At 39.3% G+C, this 15,747-nt stretch overlaps 1 protein-coding gene across 2 annotated transcripts in view; it reads left to right on the top strand.

The window, feature by feature from the left end:
* FRAS1 (Fraser extracellular matrix complex subunit 1) overlaps nucleotides 1–15,747 on the top strand; it is a 452,974-nt gene that overhangs the window by 191,090 nt on the left and 246,137 nt on the right. For both annotated transcript variants that reach the window (XM_023222483.3, XM_023222482.2), the window contains exons 10-14: nucleotides 4,156–4,245; nucleotides 6,926–6,961; nucleotides 8,354–8,501; nucleotides 9,933–10,076; nucleotides 11,931–12,065. In XM_023222483.3, the coding sequence (XP_023078251.2) occupies nucleotides 4,156–4,245; nucleotides 6,926–6,961; nucleotides 8,354–8,501; nucleotides 9,933–10,076; nucleotides 11,931–12,065 (553 nt within the window). The remainder of the gene's footprint in view (nucleotides 1–4,155; nucleotides 4,246–6,925; nucleotides 6,962–8,353; nucleotides 8,502–9,932; nucleotides 10,077–11,930; nucleotides 12,066–15,747) is intronic.

Here is a 15,747-nt window from a genome sequence, read left to right as displayed (position 1 = left end):
AACAAAGCAGCCTCTGTTTGGACTATAGATATACTGTATATTGGAGGGAAATAACTTTTTTTTTTCTCTTTGAACTTGATTTTGACCCATTACAAAACAAATTGCTTTTAAAGTTGTCTCCTTCTCCCTCACTGCTCCCTTCCGCCCCACCAATTTCCCTCTGGGCCATGGACTTGAGTAGATGAGGGAAATTAGAAATATCTGGAGCCCTGGGTGTCTGTGAAGGCATTTTTCTTTCTAGTTCTTCTCCCCTACTTCTCAGCTCCTCTTAACCCTGAGCCTAGGGAGGGACAACCTTTCAGACATGGCTGTCATTGGCAGGGTTATTTTTCAGTTTGTCTCCTACTTGTAGGTCTTGACAGAGTTGAGACATATTTAGGTAAAGAGGGACTTGCTTTTTGCAGATTTATTTCCCCCACATGCCTTTTCATTTCTTTTCTTCATGTTAGGGGAGTCAGGGTGGTTGGATGAAGATGAGAAGAAAACCTGATCAAGGCCCTTTTTTTTTTTGTCTCTCTCGGGCTGAGGCTGGGCTTCCCTGCCTCGGCAGTCTGCCCCAAGGATCTCATTTCATTTTCTAAGGCCTTAGTTTATGTAACATCCTAGAATTTACGAAAAATGTGGGAGAGGAGATTCTGGTAGGGTGGGTCATTTAACCGTCTAATTTCAGTGAGATCTGAACAAAGAGTCTCAGTCACAGAAAATTGTTTAGCCTGTATCCCCAGCATTTCTGCATTTCCACGTGCCTGCCTGCTACTGTCAGCTGTGACACCTGGCTATGGTGGCATGAGCCAGGCATTCTTGGCTATTCTTAGAGAATGTGGGGATTAGCTGCCAAAGTGGAGAGCACTTCAGTATTCCTCAAGTCACCCCATAACACTGTCTCATCCCTTTCTAGTTACTAGTCTTTTCTTTTATGAATTGAGGAGTTCTGATGCCTCGCCTATTTCTCCAGATCTTTAACCAGCTAAATTGTTTTCTTCCATATTACTTCTATGTTTCCCAAGTTTTGTTTAAAGCCCTGAGTTCTAAACTAGAAACTCTACCAGAAGTAAAATTTTAGCCAACATTGAATCTGATGAAAAATATCTCTTAGTCTTCTTTATATGCCATGCTTCTGTTGACCTTGTTAAATAAAGCCCGGATGTACTAACTTCCTAACTCCTGCTTAGCTTGTATCACTGGTGATAAAAAGATGAATAAGGCACATTATGACCTTAAGAGTTTCCAGGCTTTTTAGGAAATCAGATATGTAAGCAAAAATTATGGCGTGGCACCAATGAAAATATGAGTTAAATATATTAGGAGCTCTCGGAGGAAATGACTATGTTTGCCAAGGGGCACAGTGGAAGTGCCCTGTTGATGTTTTTATTCAGTTCTACCCCACTTTCTGCCTGCCTTCTTTTCTGAAATATCAAGGTCATTTTGATTTCTGATCTTGGATACCAAGGGTGGATTAAGTGTGAGTGCAATGCACATCAAAAAGATACAGAGAAGTTAATTTTTAAAAGAAGAGGCAAAGGTGTGCAGCTTCACTGTTGTCTTCATTATCACATTGGTTATCAACAGCAGTGTTCTGAATATCTTTGAAATCAGCATACAGTTTTTGTTGTTAAAAAGGAAGAAAATGGCCTGGTCTTTGTCTTTGCTATATTCCACCAAATCTCTAAACATTGAAACATAAACAAATCAATGGTAGGCTAGCACAATATAATGATTTTCATATTTCTAGATTTGATGATGTCTTTGAACCTGAATTCAGGTGAAGAAGTCAAATTATCTTTTAAAGAAAAGGACCTAGCATTCACATCTGAAGCATAAAATGGAATGGGAAAAATGGAAGCTTGGAGCAAAATGCATAGGCGAGGGTAGGCACGTGGTAAATGTGAGCTGCCTTTCCCCGCTCCAGTGGAGGCAGGTTCCCTCAAAAGAGCGTTTCCTTTTTCCGATGAGCAGGTTAGGCCAGTCTTAATCATTGGTCTGGTGGCTGTAGGTATGACTAGGTGGGGAAAGGGTAGATTTCTGTCTGGCCTATGCAACAGAACCCTCTTTAAAAGGAAAGAATATGTTTGTTTCCGAAAGCAATTTTACTCTAAAGTCAAATGCTGATTGGAGTGAACTCCCGACTGCAGTGAACTGATGTGGTTTGGGGCATTCAGGCTGCTTCTATGAATAGCAAATCTGTCTGAAACTTCCCACCTCACCAAAACCGAATCCTTGTGCCCCAGGAGCCGTGCTTACTGTTACTTAACAGTGGTGTTTGAAGGTCGAGAACAACCTTCCTGTTGCATAGGCCTTTCTTTCTATCCTTTCCCTACCTAATCATACCTACATCCGCCAGTCCAAAGACTGAGATTGGACTAACTAACCTGCTCATCAGAAAAAGGAAGCATTCTTTTGAGGGAATTTACCTCCAGTGGAGCCCTGCAAAGCAGCTCACATTTATGGAGTGCCTACCCTCTTCTGTGTATTTTGCTACAAGCTTTAATTTCCCTCCCACAATTTTTTCAATACCTGCGCCCACCCCACCACCACCCCAGCCAGTTTCTTTGCCTCATTTAGGTGATAGGGAGTCACTTTTCAGTTTTGTCTGTATGTATTTTAGTGGACACTCAAGAATCTCTCATGAGTTTCATCTTTTACAGAAGTACGCAGAGTCAGTCTTGTTTCAAAACATTGTTTTAAGTGACTTAGATTACATGCGTATCAACTCTTTTATATGCTTTGAAAGCAAATTTCAGTGTTTCTGTGTTATGCCTTCACTACCAACTGATTTGTCACGTTTCTGCAAAACAATTTATATGTAAATATATCCGCTCTCTGTAGTACCCAGTGCTCCCTACTGGCCTCTGATTGACATGAAATCTTGATGGACAGTAATCTATATAACTCCAAAACAATTATAATCATTTATGTATTTTTGTGTTTCTTCTAAACGTTTAGATTTTCTCTCAGTAAAATAACACATATTCATTCTAGAAAATTTTGAAGGCTCAAGAAAAGTAGAAAAGAGACTTAAAAATCCATCTATAATGCTACCAAAGACATCCAGTGCATCCAGAGACAACCAATGTTTTCATAATATTTGTCATTAGTACAGTGTTTTTAAACAAAATATCATTATGATTATTCTGTTTATGCAAATTTATATTATTCATTTTTCATTTAACATGGTTTCTACACTTTTAAATATAATACAGGTCCCAAATTAAATATTAAATATTTAGAGAAATATTACCATTCTTTAGAAAGTAGATATATCTTTCGAAAGTGAAAAGTGCTTTAAAGAATACTCTTTGGACTACAGATATTATATGTTAGTGTAGAATACTAACATATAGATCAGATGTTAGTGTATACACATGAAAAATTGGAAACAGAGATTGTGTTTTTAACATCAGATTTCCTGGGAGATGGGACTTCAGTGGAATTACACTTTCTAAATTATAGAATTGCAAATTATTTACATTTTTACAGCAAACATTTATTTTGTAAAAAAATAAAAATTTTTAAATTATCGATACTGGGAAATGAAAATGATAAGACGTGGAAAGTTAAATATCCGCAAATATGGCAGGGTAGATAAATTAAGATTATTCCTCTTATAATTTTAAGAATAGTTTTGATATGAGTTGACTAGCAGTAAGAGTTTCAGAATATTGAGTAAAGTTTAGTTTTCTACTGCTTAATTTATGCCCAAGACTACATCTGTGCATAAAGGGATGCGTCTGATTTTGTATTCAGGGAAAAGGGGTGGTTTGATTTGAGCACTGTTAATGAAACTAAAGTCACAAATTGTATGTTTAAGGTACTGTGATCCTTTTCTGAAACTCATAACTTTCCTAGACTATAACATTAACCTTGGTCATCCTTCTTATTCATGTGAGCTCCTGGTCACGGGTAGAAAATTATGGAGGGATCAGAGCATTAGTATTCACCATAACAGGAAAGAAAAAGCACAGGGAGGAGTGTGCTGTGTGGACTAGACTCGCCATAGGAAGACAGCACACAGGGAGATGAAACATGGAGAGGGCCAGAGCCAACTGTGTGCCAGGGTTTCTCATTCCAGTCAGGGAACCCAACTGCTTCGCAATTTAGCCCTGCTACCTGGAGATGTTAATTTGATATGTGCCACTGCAACCCTTATTTCTACAGGGTGAAGAATTAATTCACTTAGATGGAAAATGTTGTCCTGAATGCATTTCAAGGAATGATTATTGTGTTTATGAAGGAAACGGAAAATTCGTGAGTATCAGGCTAATAAGCAAAGATGATTTAAAATTAATTCAAAATTAATCTAATGAGGGGATATTACCTTCTCGTTTCTTTTACCCATTCCTTTGTTCAACAAATGTTATTGTGCACCTACTATGCACCAGGCTCTGGGGACATAGAAGGGAATACAACAGGCAGAGTTCCTGCTCTCTTGGTGGGGCATACTTTGTAGTATAGGGACACAGAAAACACACACACACACACCCCACACATACTACACGTCAGGTGCTGAGGAGCACTACGTAGAAGAATAAAGCAGTGCAAGTGGGCCAGACAATAGCTGCGCAGGACGGTGGGATGTAGGGGGTGGGGTCCTTTACATAAAATGGCGAGGAGGTTTCTCTTACAGAAAAGTTTGAGCAGAGCCTGAAGGGAGGGAGCCGGGTAGATGTCTAGGAAGAAACATACCAGGAATAGGGATCAGGAAATGCAAAGGCACTGAGATACAAGTGTGTCTGGCATGTTCAAGAATTTGGAGTCTGGTGGGAACTTAGTGAATGAGGGAGAAAGGCATTGGCCGTGAGGTCTAGTAAGTAGCCTGGAGGCCACAGTTCTTTACCCTGAGGCAAATGGGAGCTTTTGGGGAGTTTTGAGCAGAAGAGTACTGGGCTCTCACTTAACTCATGAAAGGACCACTTTGGCTGCTGCATGGGTGAATGACAGAAGGAAATGAAACTGGAGGTAGGCGATCTGGTTAGTGGGGTTTTGTAATGGTCCAGGCAAAGGGCAATGGTAGCTTGGCCCAGGCAAGAAGTGGTACATTTGGTAAAAAGTGACCAGGCTCTAGATTTATTTTGCAGGTAGCAGTGACAAGATTTTGGTTGATTACACGTGGGGTAAAACTCTATTTACTAAGGTTTTATTTTGCCGTCTGTCTGCACTTTTATATTACCCAAAGGAAATATATTTACCTTAATCTTTTCAAATTTTCTGAATTTATGTAGCCCATATTTTTCATGTTGGGTACTGGAATGTTGATAAATTCATTATGTTTTTTAAAATATGCCAGTTGGTCATAAAAACAACTGCTTCTTTGACCGGTCAGAATAGGATTACAGTAGTACCCACTTATCACAGAATATGTGCCAAGGTCCCCAGTGGATGCTTGAAACTGTCAGTAGTACTGATCCAGACTGGCATCAATTGAAACACATTTCTGTTCATGTTTTCCACTGACACAGTTAATGCCTTTTCCATCTTAACTAACCACTTATCACACACTATGGCCGTAACTTTTGCAGTTTAAGCTGCAACAGCAAAACTAGCACAAATTTGTTTTTACTTCTTCACAATTTCATAGATAGATTTATTCTTACTTTAGACCTTAGCAACCTCAGCATAAATTTTTTTCTTTCCTTATTAAGTCAAGAACTTTCATCTCTTCACTTAAAGGAAGCACTTTACAGCTTCTCTTTGGCATATCCAAGTTGCCAGCATCACTACTCTTGGACTTTGGGGCATTATTAAGTAAAATAAGAGTTACTTGAATGTAAGCACTGTGATACTGAGATAGTGGCTGTGATAACCAAGATGGCTCCTGAGTAACAGGCGGTGGCATCTACAGTGTGGATATGCTGGACAAAGGAAGGACTCAGGTCCCAGGCAAGATGGAGCCAGACAACTTGAGATTTTCATCATACTACTTAGAATGACATGCAATTCAAATCTGATGAATTTTATATTTCTTGAATTTTCCATTTAGTATTTTCCCACCATAGTTGACTGGGGTTAACTGAAACTGCAGGAAGTGAAACCATGAGTAAGGGGGAACTACTGTCTACAAATTAGGAAGAAAGACTTTGACTGGTGAACTGATTCCTCCACACTTTTTTTTTCTTTTTTTTTTGATTTGGGTAAATCACATCTGTCAACCTTCCGGTGTTTCTGTACATTCTGGGGAGGCAGTATTGTATAGTGTTAACAGCGCAGGCTCTAGGTTCAAATCTCTACTTTGCTGTGTACTGTGATCTTCGGCAAGTTACTGAATCCTCAGTGGAAACTAGAGATAACAATAGTACTTACCTCATGGGGCTGTAGAAATGTTATGTGTGAAGCACTTAGAACAGTGCTGTCTTGGCATGACTTTTAAAAAGCTGAAAACATTGGCATATTATTATTTTGCTGTTGGCATTGTTTCCTAGTGATAGATCACACTTTAGTCATTCTCCTTTCTTAAGAATATAGGAGGTTTTAAAGCCTCCCTACAAATGTTGAATTTATATTTTCTCAATCATAGTATCCATTTTCCTACTCATTTTTGGAGATAAATTAAACTCAGTAAAAGTAAAGAAAACTAAGTTATTTTAAATAAGTACAAATCTCCATCATGCTCTGGCACCATGCAAAATTCAAGAATTGGCCCTTGCAAGTTCAGGTTCCTTGACCATAAAGTCCTTAGTATTGAGGGGAATTGAAACCAAGTACTCAGGCACAAAGTGAGAATTCAGAAGTATTTCCTAGGCATGTAGTTTTCATCTCAGATTAGTATGCTTTTCTTGTTTTTGATAGGATAGATTGCATCTCTATTCATAACCAATAAATAAAGTTGCATGTTACTTGGGAAAAATGGATAACTCCTAATGAAAAAATAAGTAGATCAGCCTAATGGTGTTTTTAGTGGCATAATAAAGACATTTCTCTTTGTTCCTAGATGTCCTCAAATGCTAGTGAAGTTAAACGTATTCCAGTAAGTATAGCTTTTTAACTTGTACATAGATCATTATAAAATTGTTTTATGTAATGATCTGCATGAAATATCATGGGGAAAACCTAGTACCTTAGTATTTTTAACAGTCACATTTGATGGCACTATGACCAGAAATTAAGGGTCTTAATGATAATTCAGACTTTGATGCATTGAACTTTTGCTCTTTTCTTTAGCCAATTGTTTTATGCAGTTGATAATGAATGCTTCTCTAACCACAAGCTCCTACATAGATTCTTTCCCTTGCTTGTGATATTTTTCTCTCCCTGATTTTTTTCTGGCCTAGAAAACACAGTTTAACCATCAGTAGAGTTTTATGTCCTGCAAAGTGCTGAAGAGAGAGCTTCTTGGGTTTGCAAGCATTCATTCCCCAAACAATCCCGAATTTGTTCTCTCCAGATTGTCTACAGGACAGTGTTATATGGTTTCTTTTAAAGGGAAAATGCAAGCGTTTAACACAGCAATCTTACAATAAGGGGTCTGATCTTGAGGACGAGTCTGCTTTCAAATGGAAGAAAAGCACTTCTGCCTTCTCAAGATAGTATTGCTCAGTTTTGTAACATTTAATGTTCATTTTGCTAAATACCGTCACATTAATTGTTTGATATGTTCAATGTCTGCTGACTTAATAAGCATTTTATAAAATTGTTAGTTTAAAATCTGCTCTCCTGTTTTCTCCTGTTTCACCTCCCTCATCACTCCCATACCTTCTGGTAAGAACCTCTGTCTCTTTCCTGTAAGCAAAAATGAATTGTTCTTCACAATTCAATTTGGAATCTCTGCCGACTACTAATGTTTATTTTCGTAATTTGTTTGGATGAAAAGAATATTTTACTGTGAGAAAGCTTAGGGCACATCTACAGCCCATTAAAAGTAGGCCTGCAAAAGTTTTAATTTTTAGAATATAATGACTCAATTGTTAACTCTTACTGTGGTCACCATAAGGAAATTCAGGTTTTTAACTAAGTGTCCCACTGTTATTTTAGAGATTATATTTAACTCAGCTGCTAATCACTAGGTATGTTGTAATCTCCTTGGATGTTTTTGGTGAAAGAGGTTGAGAAACAAGTTTTAAATGCCTTTTACATGTTCTGTTAGTCCTAGAATACTTTCACAGCTTGTCTCTGAGTGTGCCTAAAATATTTCGGCTGGTGCTGTACATTGAAATAAACCCATTATGAACAACGAAAGATAAATTCTGTCTTTTAAATTTAGGACTCTTTTGCTATTGTTCTATTTCAGAGTTAGATTTGGCAGAGTACTGATTAGCTGCCTTCACTTTGTCCTTATGGAAATTGTAAGTTCTTCAGCAGCAAACTCTCTTCTGAATTACTGTACCCTGATAACAATGCTGTTCTTCACTTTTTTACGTAGGAGGGAGAGAAGTGGGAAGATGGCCCTTGCAAAGTGTGTGAGTGCCGAGGGGCTCAGGTAACTTGCTATAAGCCCTCTTGCCCACCATGTCCAGTGGGCACACTGGCCTTAGAGGTGAAGGGACGGTGTTGTCCAGACTGCACATCAGGTGGGTCCATGTCTCCTCTGTTTCTACTGAGATAGTTTTATTGCCAAAAAGCTCAGAGATCCTCTTCCCTAACCCCTTGCTTCTTTTTTTTTTTTTAGTTAACCAGTGGGTTTGTGTGTTTCTCCATAATTTTTCTAACAAATGATGCTAATTAATCTTTGTCCACGTAATTGCCAAACTCGACAGATTATGAGCATGTGACCTTGGGCAAGTCATTGACCCTCTTTAAACCTCAATTTTCTTGTTGATAAAATATGCCTTATGTATCTTGCAAAATTATTGTGAAAATCAAACAACATATTTGAAGACTTGTAAAGGCAAATCTGTCTTCTCTTGTTCAAAATATAAGAATAATTTCTCAAAGTTTATTATGGGTGTTCTTTGTTCTTCAGGTGAGCTATTAAACAGATGGTTCCTTTTGGAGTTCTCAAATGGGTTTTTAAAGTTTACAGACTCATTAATTTTTTCCAAAAGATAATTTCATCTACTTGTTCTGCAATTCTGCTTTCAAATCACCTGGGGTTGAATTAGTTCCAGTTAATAATTGTTGGCAGGCACTGGAATTGCTCTGGTTGAGTAGTAATTTGCCTATAAGCTTAGTCTCTTTCGGAGAAGTGGCATTTTCTTCCATTCATATTTCATAATTAATTGTTTTCATTCATAGGCCATAATTTTCATATTGGCAGTTGCTGTTGTTGCACTCAACTTATTTTGGCTAATCGCAGTGTTTTTCTGAAGAGTTTATCAAGGAAAAAGCAAAGCAACTTTATGGCTTAATTATGTTACCTTCACCAAAGGGCTCTCTGGGCTTTCCAAAACAAACATTTAGCATATTATTATGCACTATATATACCGAAAATCAGGTCCTTGGCAACTTCAAAACCTGAAAAAAGAAGTCCCTTGCTGATAATTACCACTAAATTCAGTGATAACCCTAATTACTGAAAATGAGATTTGAAATTTTGGAGAAAAAGAAGAAAATGAGCTGCATTTTTCCTAGATAAAAATAACTATTTTTAAACATTGTAGGTTTTATGTCTGAAGTGTTTGTACATGTCGAAGCTTAAGAAGAACATCGGAGGTATCACAAATTATTGAATCTGTTTAAATCATACATTATGGAAGTAGTCATTCCTGTTTCTTGAAGTATTCCAGCAGGTAGAGGCTGTTCTAGTATCTTCATGTTGGGACTATGGGAGACAGTGATGAATTTCAGACAAGGAAAACTTCCTTGCAATCTCGCATTGAAATACATTTTTTTTTTTTTTTTTTTTGGCTATTTAGGAGGCTTTTTCATATCTAAGTCCCACAGTTTTCTGTTTTTCATGTTTTATGTAATGCTGCATACCTTGTAGATTCTTTTCTGAAGGATGTAAGAGAAATAATAGATGGAGTTCACTGAGTTCTCCCCTTCTTTGTGCTTGATTTCAGTTCATTGCCATCCAGATTGTTTGACATGCTCTCACTCTCCAGACCACTGTGACCTCTGCCAAGATCCTACCAAGTTACTGCAGAATGGACGGTGTGTGCACAGCTGTGGGCTGGGTTTTTACCAAGCTGGCAGTCTCTGTTTAGGTATGGCTCTGAGTGGACAGCCCAGAGGTGGTGGTGTGTGGGAGGCAGACTCATCAAAGATTGTGATTCTTAAACTGAGGCTCAATATTGTCAAGGAGGGGGTCATGCATGGAGCATGTTTTTGAGATGCACAATGTCTAAAAACCTCTAGAAGGTAGTAATGTCATCTCTAGGTTACTTGCCCTCTCTACCTGCAGGTCTCTTTTTCTGCCATTTTATAGGTATTTTGGTGCTTATTGGAAGACAGGTGATGTAGAGGTTGTTAGGTAGTCATAGTTGAATTTTTTTGATTTTTGAAGACTTTCAAGGATAGCAATATCATCAGGATAGCTGGGCTCATTTCTTAAAGTATTCAATTAATCCAGGATAGAAACTTAGAATTGACATAGACCTTCAAGATCATTTACTACAGCTTTCTAATTTTGCGAATGGGGAACGTGTGGGTCAGAGAAATTAACCAACTTGCTCAATATCAGATAGTTAGTAATAGAGCTTATCTCTTATGGGCTACCAGAGGATCCAAAATGGATTTATGTGCATTTCTGGATGCTACTTCTGAGAAGGAGACCTTACTTGGGAGACTTGACTTGGTTGATGTCAGATCTTAGTTACTATTCCCTTATTTCTGACTTGTGACGTTAATTATCCATTTAAGAGTGTGTAATTAGCCAGGTGTGATGGCGCATGCCTGTAGTCCCAGCTACTTGGGAGGCTGAGGCAGGAGAATCTCTTGAACCCGGGAGGTGGAGGTTGCAGTGAGCCAAGATTGCACCATTGCACTCCAGCCTGGGCAACAGAGTGAGACTCCGTCTCAAAAGAAAAGAAAAAAAAAAGTGTGTAGGTTCATACCTGACTGTAAATATTTAACCTCTCTCTGCTTCCATATTCTTTATTATTATTATTATTATTTGAGATGGAGTCTCACTCTGTCACCCAGGCTGGAGGCATGATCTCAGCTTACGGCAACCTCCACCTCCCAGGTTCAAGTGATTCTCCCTGCCTCAGCCTCCTGAGTAGCTGGGATTACAGGCATCTGCCACCACGCCCAGCTGATTTTTGTATTTTTAGTGTAGACAGGATTTCGCCATGTTGGCCAGGCTGGTCTCAAACTCCTGGACTCAAGTGATCCACCCACCTGTGTCTCCCAAAGTGCTGGGATTACAGGTGTGAGCCACTGCACCTGGTATCTTCCACTTTCTTATCTATAAAGTGAGGGTAATTCCAGTACCTTGCTCAGAGAGTGGTTATAAGGACCAGGTGTTTTAGTACATGTTAAGTGCCTAGACTGATGTCTAGGATACAGCCAAGGATTAACAAGAGTTAGCTGCTTTTATTATTTTTGTAATTATTCACTCCTCCATACTTTCTTTCCTAATTCATATAATCTTCAACCTTTTTGAAAGTTACTTATATCTCTTTCATACAGTATTGGTGGAAAGGGGGCAAGAGATCCTGTTAAAAGGTTGAGTGACAAAGATATCGGGGGCTACTGGATAAGAGGAAAAGAACACAGGCTCCTGAGCCAAACTGCCTGGTTTCAAATGCCAGCATGTGACCATGGGCAAGTGGTTTAATCTCCCTGAGTCTGTTCCTACTCTGTAAAGTTGGGATTAATAATATCTACCTCCTAGGATTGTTGTGAGAATCAAATGAATTCATATATGTAAAGCACTCAAACAGCGGCTGACATGAACTGTGTGCTATACAGATGATGGCTGTTAAAATTATTTGTCTGCATTTTCTGTTTGGGACCTGAAGTCTCAAGATTGGGCTGTGTAAGCACTGGCAGGGAGGTGGTGTCTTTCAGCTAATCAAATGATCCCTTTCTCTTTCTTCAACATTATCTGGAATCAGCCTGCCAGCCCCAGTGCTCCACCTGTACCAGTGGGCTGGAGTGCTCATCCTGCCAGCCTCCCCTGCTGATGCGACACGGGCAGTGTGTGTCTACCTGTGGGGATGGCTTCTACCAAGATCACCATTCCTGTGCAGGTAATCTCTGGCTGGGCCACAGCAGGGCCAGCTACCAAGACAGCTCCCCAACCCTGACCCCACCAAGTGATCTGGGGCCACCAGGCGCTGTAAGCACTTTTTCCGATAAGAGAAGAAACTCTGAACAAGAAGAACTTCTGATGGGATGAGGTGAACAGTGTATTAGAGAAATGACACATGTTGAGATGTTAGTTTAATAATCTTATTAGGTTATTAGGTTCTTATCAATATGATTTAGTGGACTTATATGCCTACTTTTATATTTTTAATTGAGATCTAGTTGAAATTCTTAATATCGTAATAGTCTCTTGAGGTAAGAGTAGTCATAATATAACTTAATTGGTATGTTTATACTTGGCCATTTTTTCAATAGAGATTATAATTATAAGTTTAAAGAGCAAATGTATAAATAATTTCTCAAATGCAGAAATGGAAGATGGGGGTTGTATTAGTCTGTTTTCACATTGCCATGTAGAACTACCTGAGACTGGATAATTTGTGAAGAAAAGAGGGTTCATTGACTCACAGTTCTGCATGACTGGAGAGGCCTCCGGAAACTTACAATCATGGCAGAAGGCAAAGGGGAAGCAAGACACGTCTTACACGGTGTCAGGAGAGAGAGAGAGAGAATGAAGGGGGAAGTGCCACTTTTAAACCATCAGATCTCACAAGAACTCACTCACTATCACGAGAACAGCATGGGGGAAACCGCCCCCATGATCCCATCACCTTCCACCAGGTCCCTCCCTCAACACGTGGGGATTACAATTTGACATAAGATTTGAGTCAGGACACAGAGCCAAACCATATCAGGGTTAATGGTGAAAACAAAGACAAGGGGCAGAGATATGAGTTTGTCTTCAGGAGAACAGATAATTAGATGTGCCCAGAAACTAAGGCAGGGTGTGTGGTGGCAGGGAAATCTGAAAAGGCAGATGGACCAGGGGAAGGTCTTGGATGTCATGCAAGGGAGCTGTGATAGCTACTGTCTGCAGCTAAACATAAGGGTGGATCAGTGATGAGAATCAGAAGGTGGGCCAATTTGAGGGGCAGCTGATATACTCCTCTCTTTCACACCCTTGGTTAGATTTTCAGGAAAATCATTTGCAGGTAAATGATTGAGGTTAAAAAGGCTAAGTTCATGGTATTAATCAGATGTGCAGGCTAAATGAGCACTCGGGCCATGTGCAGGTCCTATGTGGAGGAGGCTGATGGTCCTGTCCATTCCAGTTCATGGTCAGAAGCAGAACTCATGGGGTTGTGGAAACCATGTTGAAAGGAAACACTAATACTGTTTATGCCACAGTGATATGAGTGTAGCAGGGCCTCTTTTGTGATCAGTCATGTTATAGAGCATGGAAGGCAGAATAGCTTCTGAGTTTGACTTGAAGGCTCTTTGATGTCTATAAGAATATCTCCTACATGTCTATATCCTCAGCATCAAGGGCTACACAGAGTTCTCAGCATTGTTAAACAAGTGTATGATGAATGAATGAATGAGAATACTACCACTTGGTGGTCCTTCAAAGACCAATGTTTCAATAGAAGTCTCAGCCATAAAAGAGAAAAGAACCCTTAGTGTTTATAGCTTATCATGTTCTGTTTACCTGTAACTTTAACAGGTTAAAAGTGGTCACATGCAGATACCTTTATAAGTGTCTATTGGTTGGGCAATTTAGGTAAACTGCTGAAATTTTAATTTGAGGAAATTACTGAATGTCTTTACTCCTTTCTTTTATCCTATCAAAGAGATCTCCTGCTAGCACTCGTGACAGATTTGCTTTTAAAAGGGAATTAATTTCCCCTAGATTTTACTCCTTCCTCTGTGCCACCTCCATCCTCTGAAATACGCACATACCACACACATATGACTTTTTTTGGGGGGAGGGCATTTTCCTTTCTTCCACGCCCATTGTTTTAATTGGTGATGCTAATGCTAGTTTAGGGCATTTTGAAATGGGTAGTATTTCATTTGATTACTGGTTTACGCAGCTCACTGCTTCACATTCCATCCACATATCCACACACAAATGCCTCTAGTAGAAAGTTGCTGGGAAAATTTGTTCATGCTCCCTCCAGGGAATTAAACCAATTTGCTTTAGTTCAGGCTGGTTGCATTTTTATGCATAAAATAAGGAGAAAAAAAAAAAACAGCAAAAGGAGAAAGAGAGGATCTTAAAAATTAAAGCTAAAGTTGTGATCAATTTTCATGTACTGTCTTGGCACTAAGATCATCTTTCCAGATAAGCTTTCTCAGCTTTGGAATTTTTTGCAATATTCATGCTTGTACCACTTTTGGTGACTTTTCACCACTGACCTTGGAAGTCAGTCACTCAGCTGCTGCTCTTCCAATACGTGCTAAACTTTTCAAAAAGAAGCCTGCCATTTTATGGTAACAACAGGTTTTTATGGATTGATTCCTTTTGGCAGGGTCATTTATGTGGTGATTGGGAAGTTGCCACTTTATTGGCTCATCAAAACCCAAAGAAACTGGGTGCTGTGCCGAGGAAACTAATTACCAGAAATCACCTGATTAATATTCATGCTCACTATGTTGAATAAGGGCAGAGTGGAAAAAAAGTAGCAGATAAACATGGCTCTTCAACAAAACAGTACAAGCAGGTAAACCAGAGGGAGTAAAGGAAAACACTTAGTCGTGCCTGAGAATCTTACCCATAAGGACCCTTATCATTTTCTCTTTTCCCTTGAGTTTAGGGGTATATGCACAAACACACACATGCATATAAACACATGTGCATATATTAATACTATTGTTACATATTTTGCATGATTAAACTGAATAATGTTGTAATTATAGGCCACACGATGCACTCCATACCAGTCCCTGCTTCATTTCCCCTGCCTTCACAACTCCAGAGTTTGATGCTTTGACCACTGTACATTAAGGCTTAGCACTAGCCAGTTTTTATATGAAGCTAAACTGGAGACAGATGGAGGTTGCCTTTTTTCACAGCAGGTAGGGCCATACATTGATCACCCTGTTAGTCCCCAAAGCTCACATTTTAGTTCTGGCACTCAGACTTCTGCTTTAACCTCTATGTGTCCTTTGCCAACAGCTGGATCTGATTAACACCCCCTCTTGCCCATCCTACCCCACTCTTCTTGACTCTGTAGTCCTAGCACTGGGCTTGTACTTTGGTTCCTGCTGCTTGCCCTGCTCTGACCCATTTCCAGGAATTAATAGCCCACCGCTTAATTACTTGGAGACTGATGGCCAGGCTTTATCCATGCATGGATGCTCCTTGCTCCTCCTCCCCACCTCCTCCACCACAATACTTGACCTTCCACTCTTCCTGCCTGGCTCTTTGGTATCACTTGCCTTGAATTTACTCTATTCCATCTACCAGGACAGTGGTTCCTTGACTGATCTTAAAAACTCAGGTATTAAATCTAAACTGGATCCAGATGGAACTCTCCAGGTCCTAAGAACATTCTTTCTTGCTTGTCTTGCCCCTCTTTTCAATCAGCCTCTGTTCCACTCTGGTGGGACCACTGAACTGTGCACACAAATCTTAGATATGAGAGTCCATAAGAATTTTACCAACAACACACACCATGTAAGATTACGTGAAAATGAGTAACTCATAAGGTTGTAAGCTTTGAAAAGAGAAAGAGTAGGATTTAGACCATTTTTATATGTGTATCAATGTTTTGTTTGTCT

Source organism: Piliocolobus tephrosceles, chromosome 3 (genome assembly GCF_002776525.5).
Source record: "Piliocolobus tephrosceles isolate RC106 chromosome 3, ASM277652v3, whole genome shotgun sequence".
NCBI lineage: Eukaryota > Metazoa > Chordata > Mammalia > Primates > Cercopithecidae > Piliocolobus > Piliocolobus tephrosceles.
This window is presented reverse-complemented; position numbering and strand designations above follow the sequence as displayed.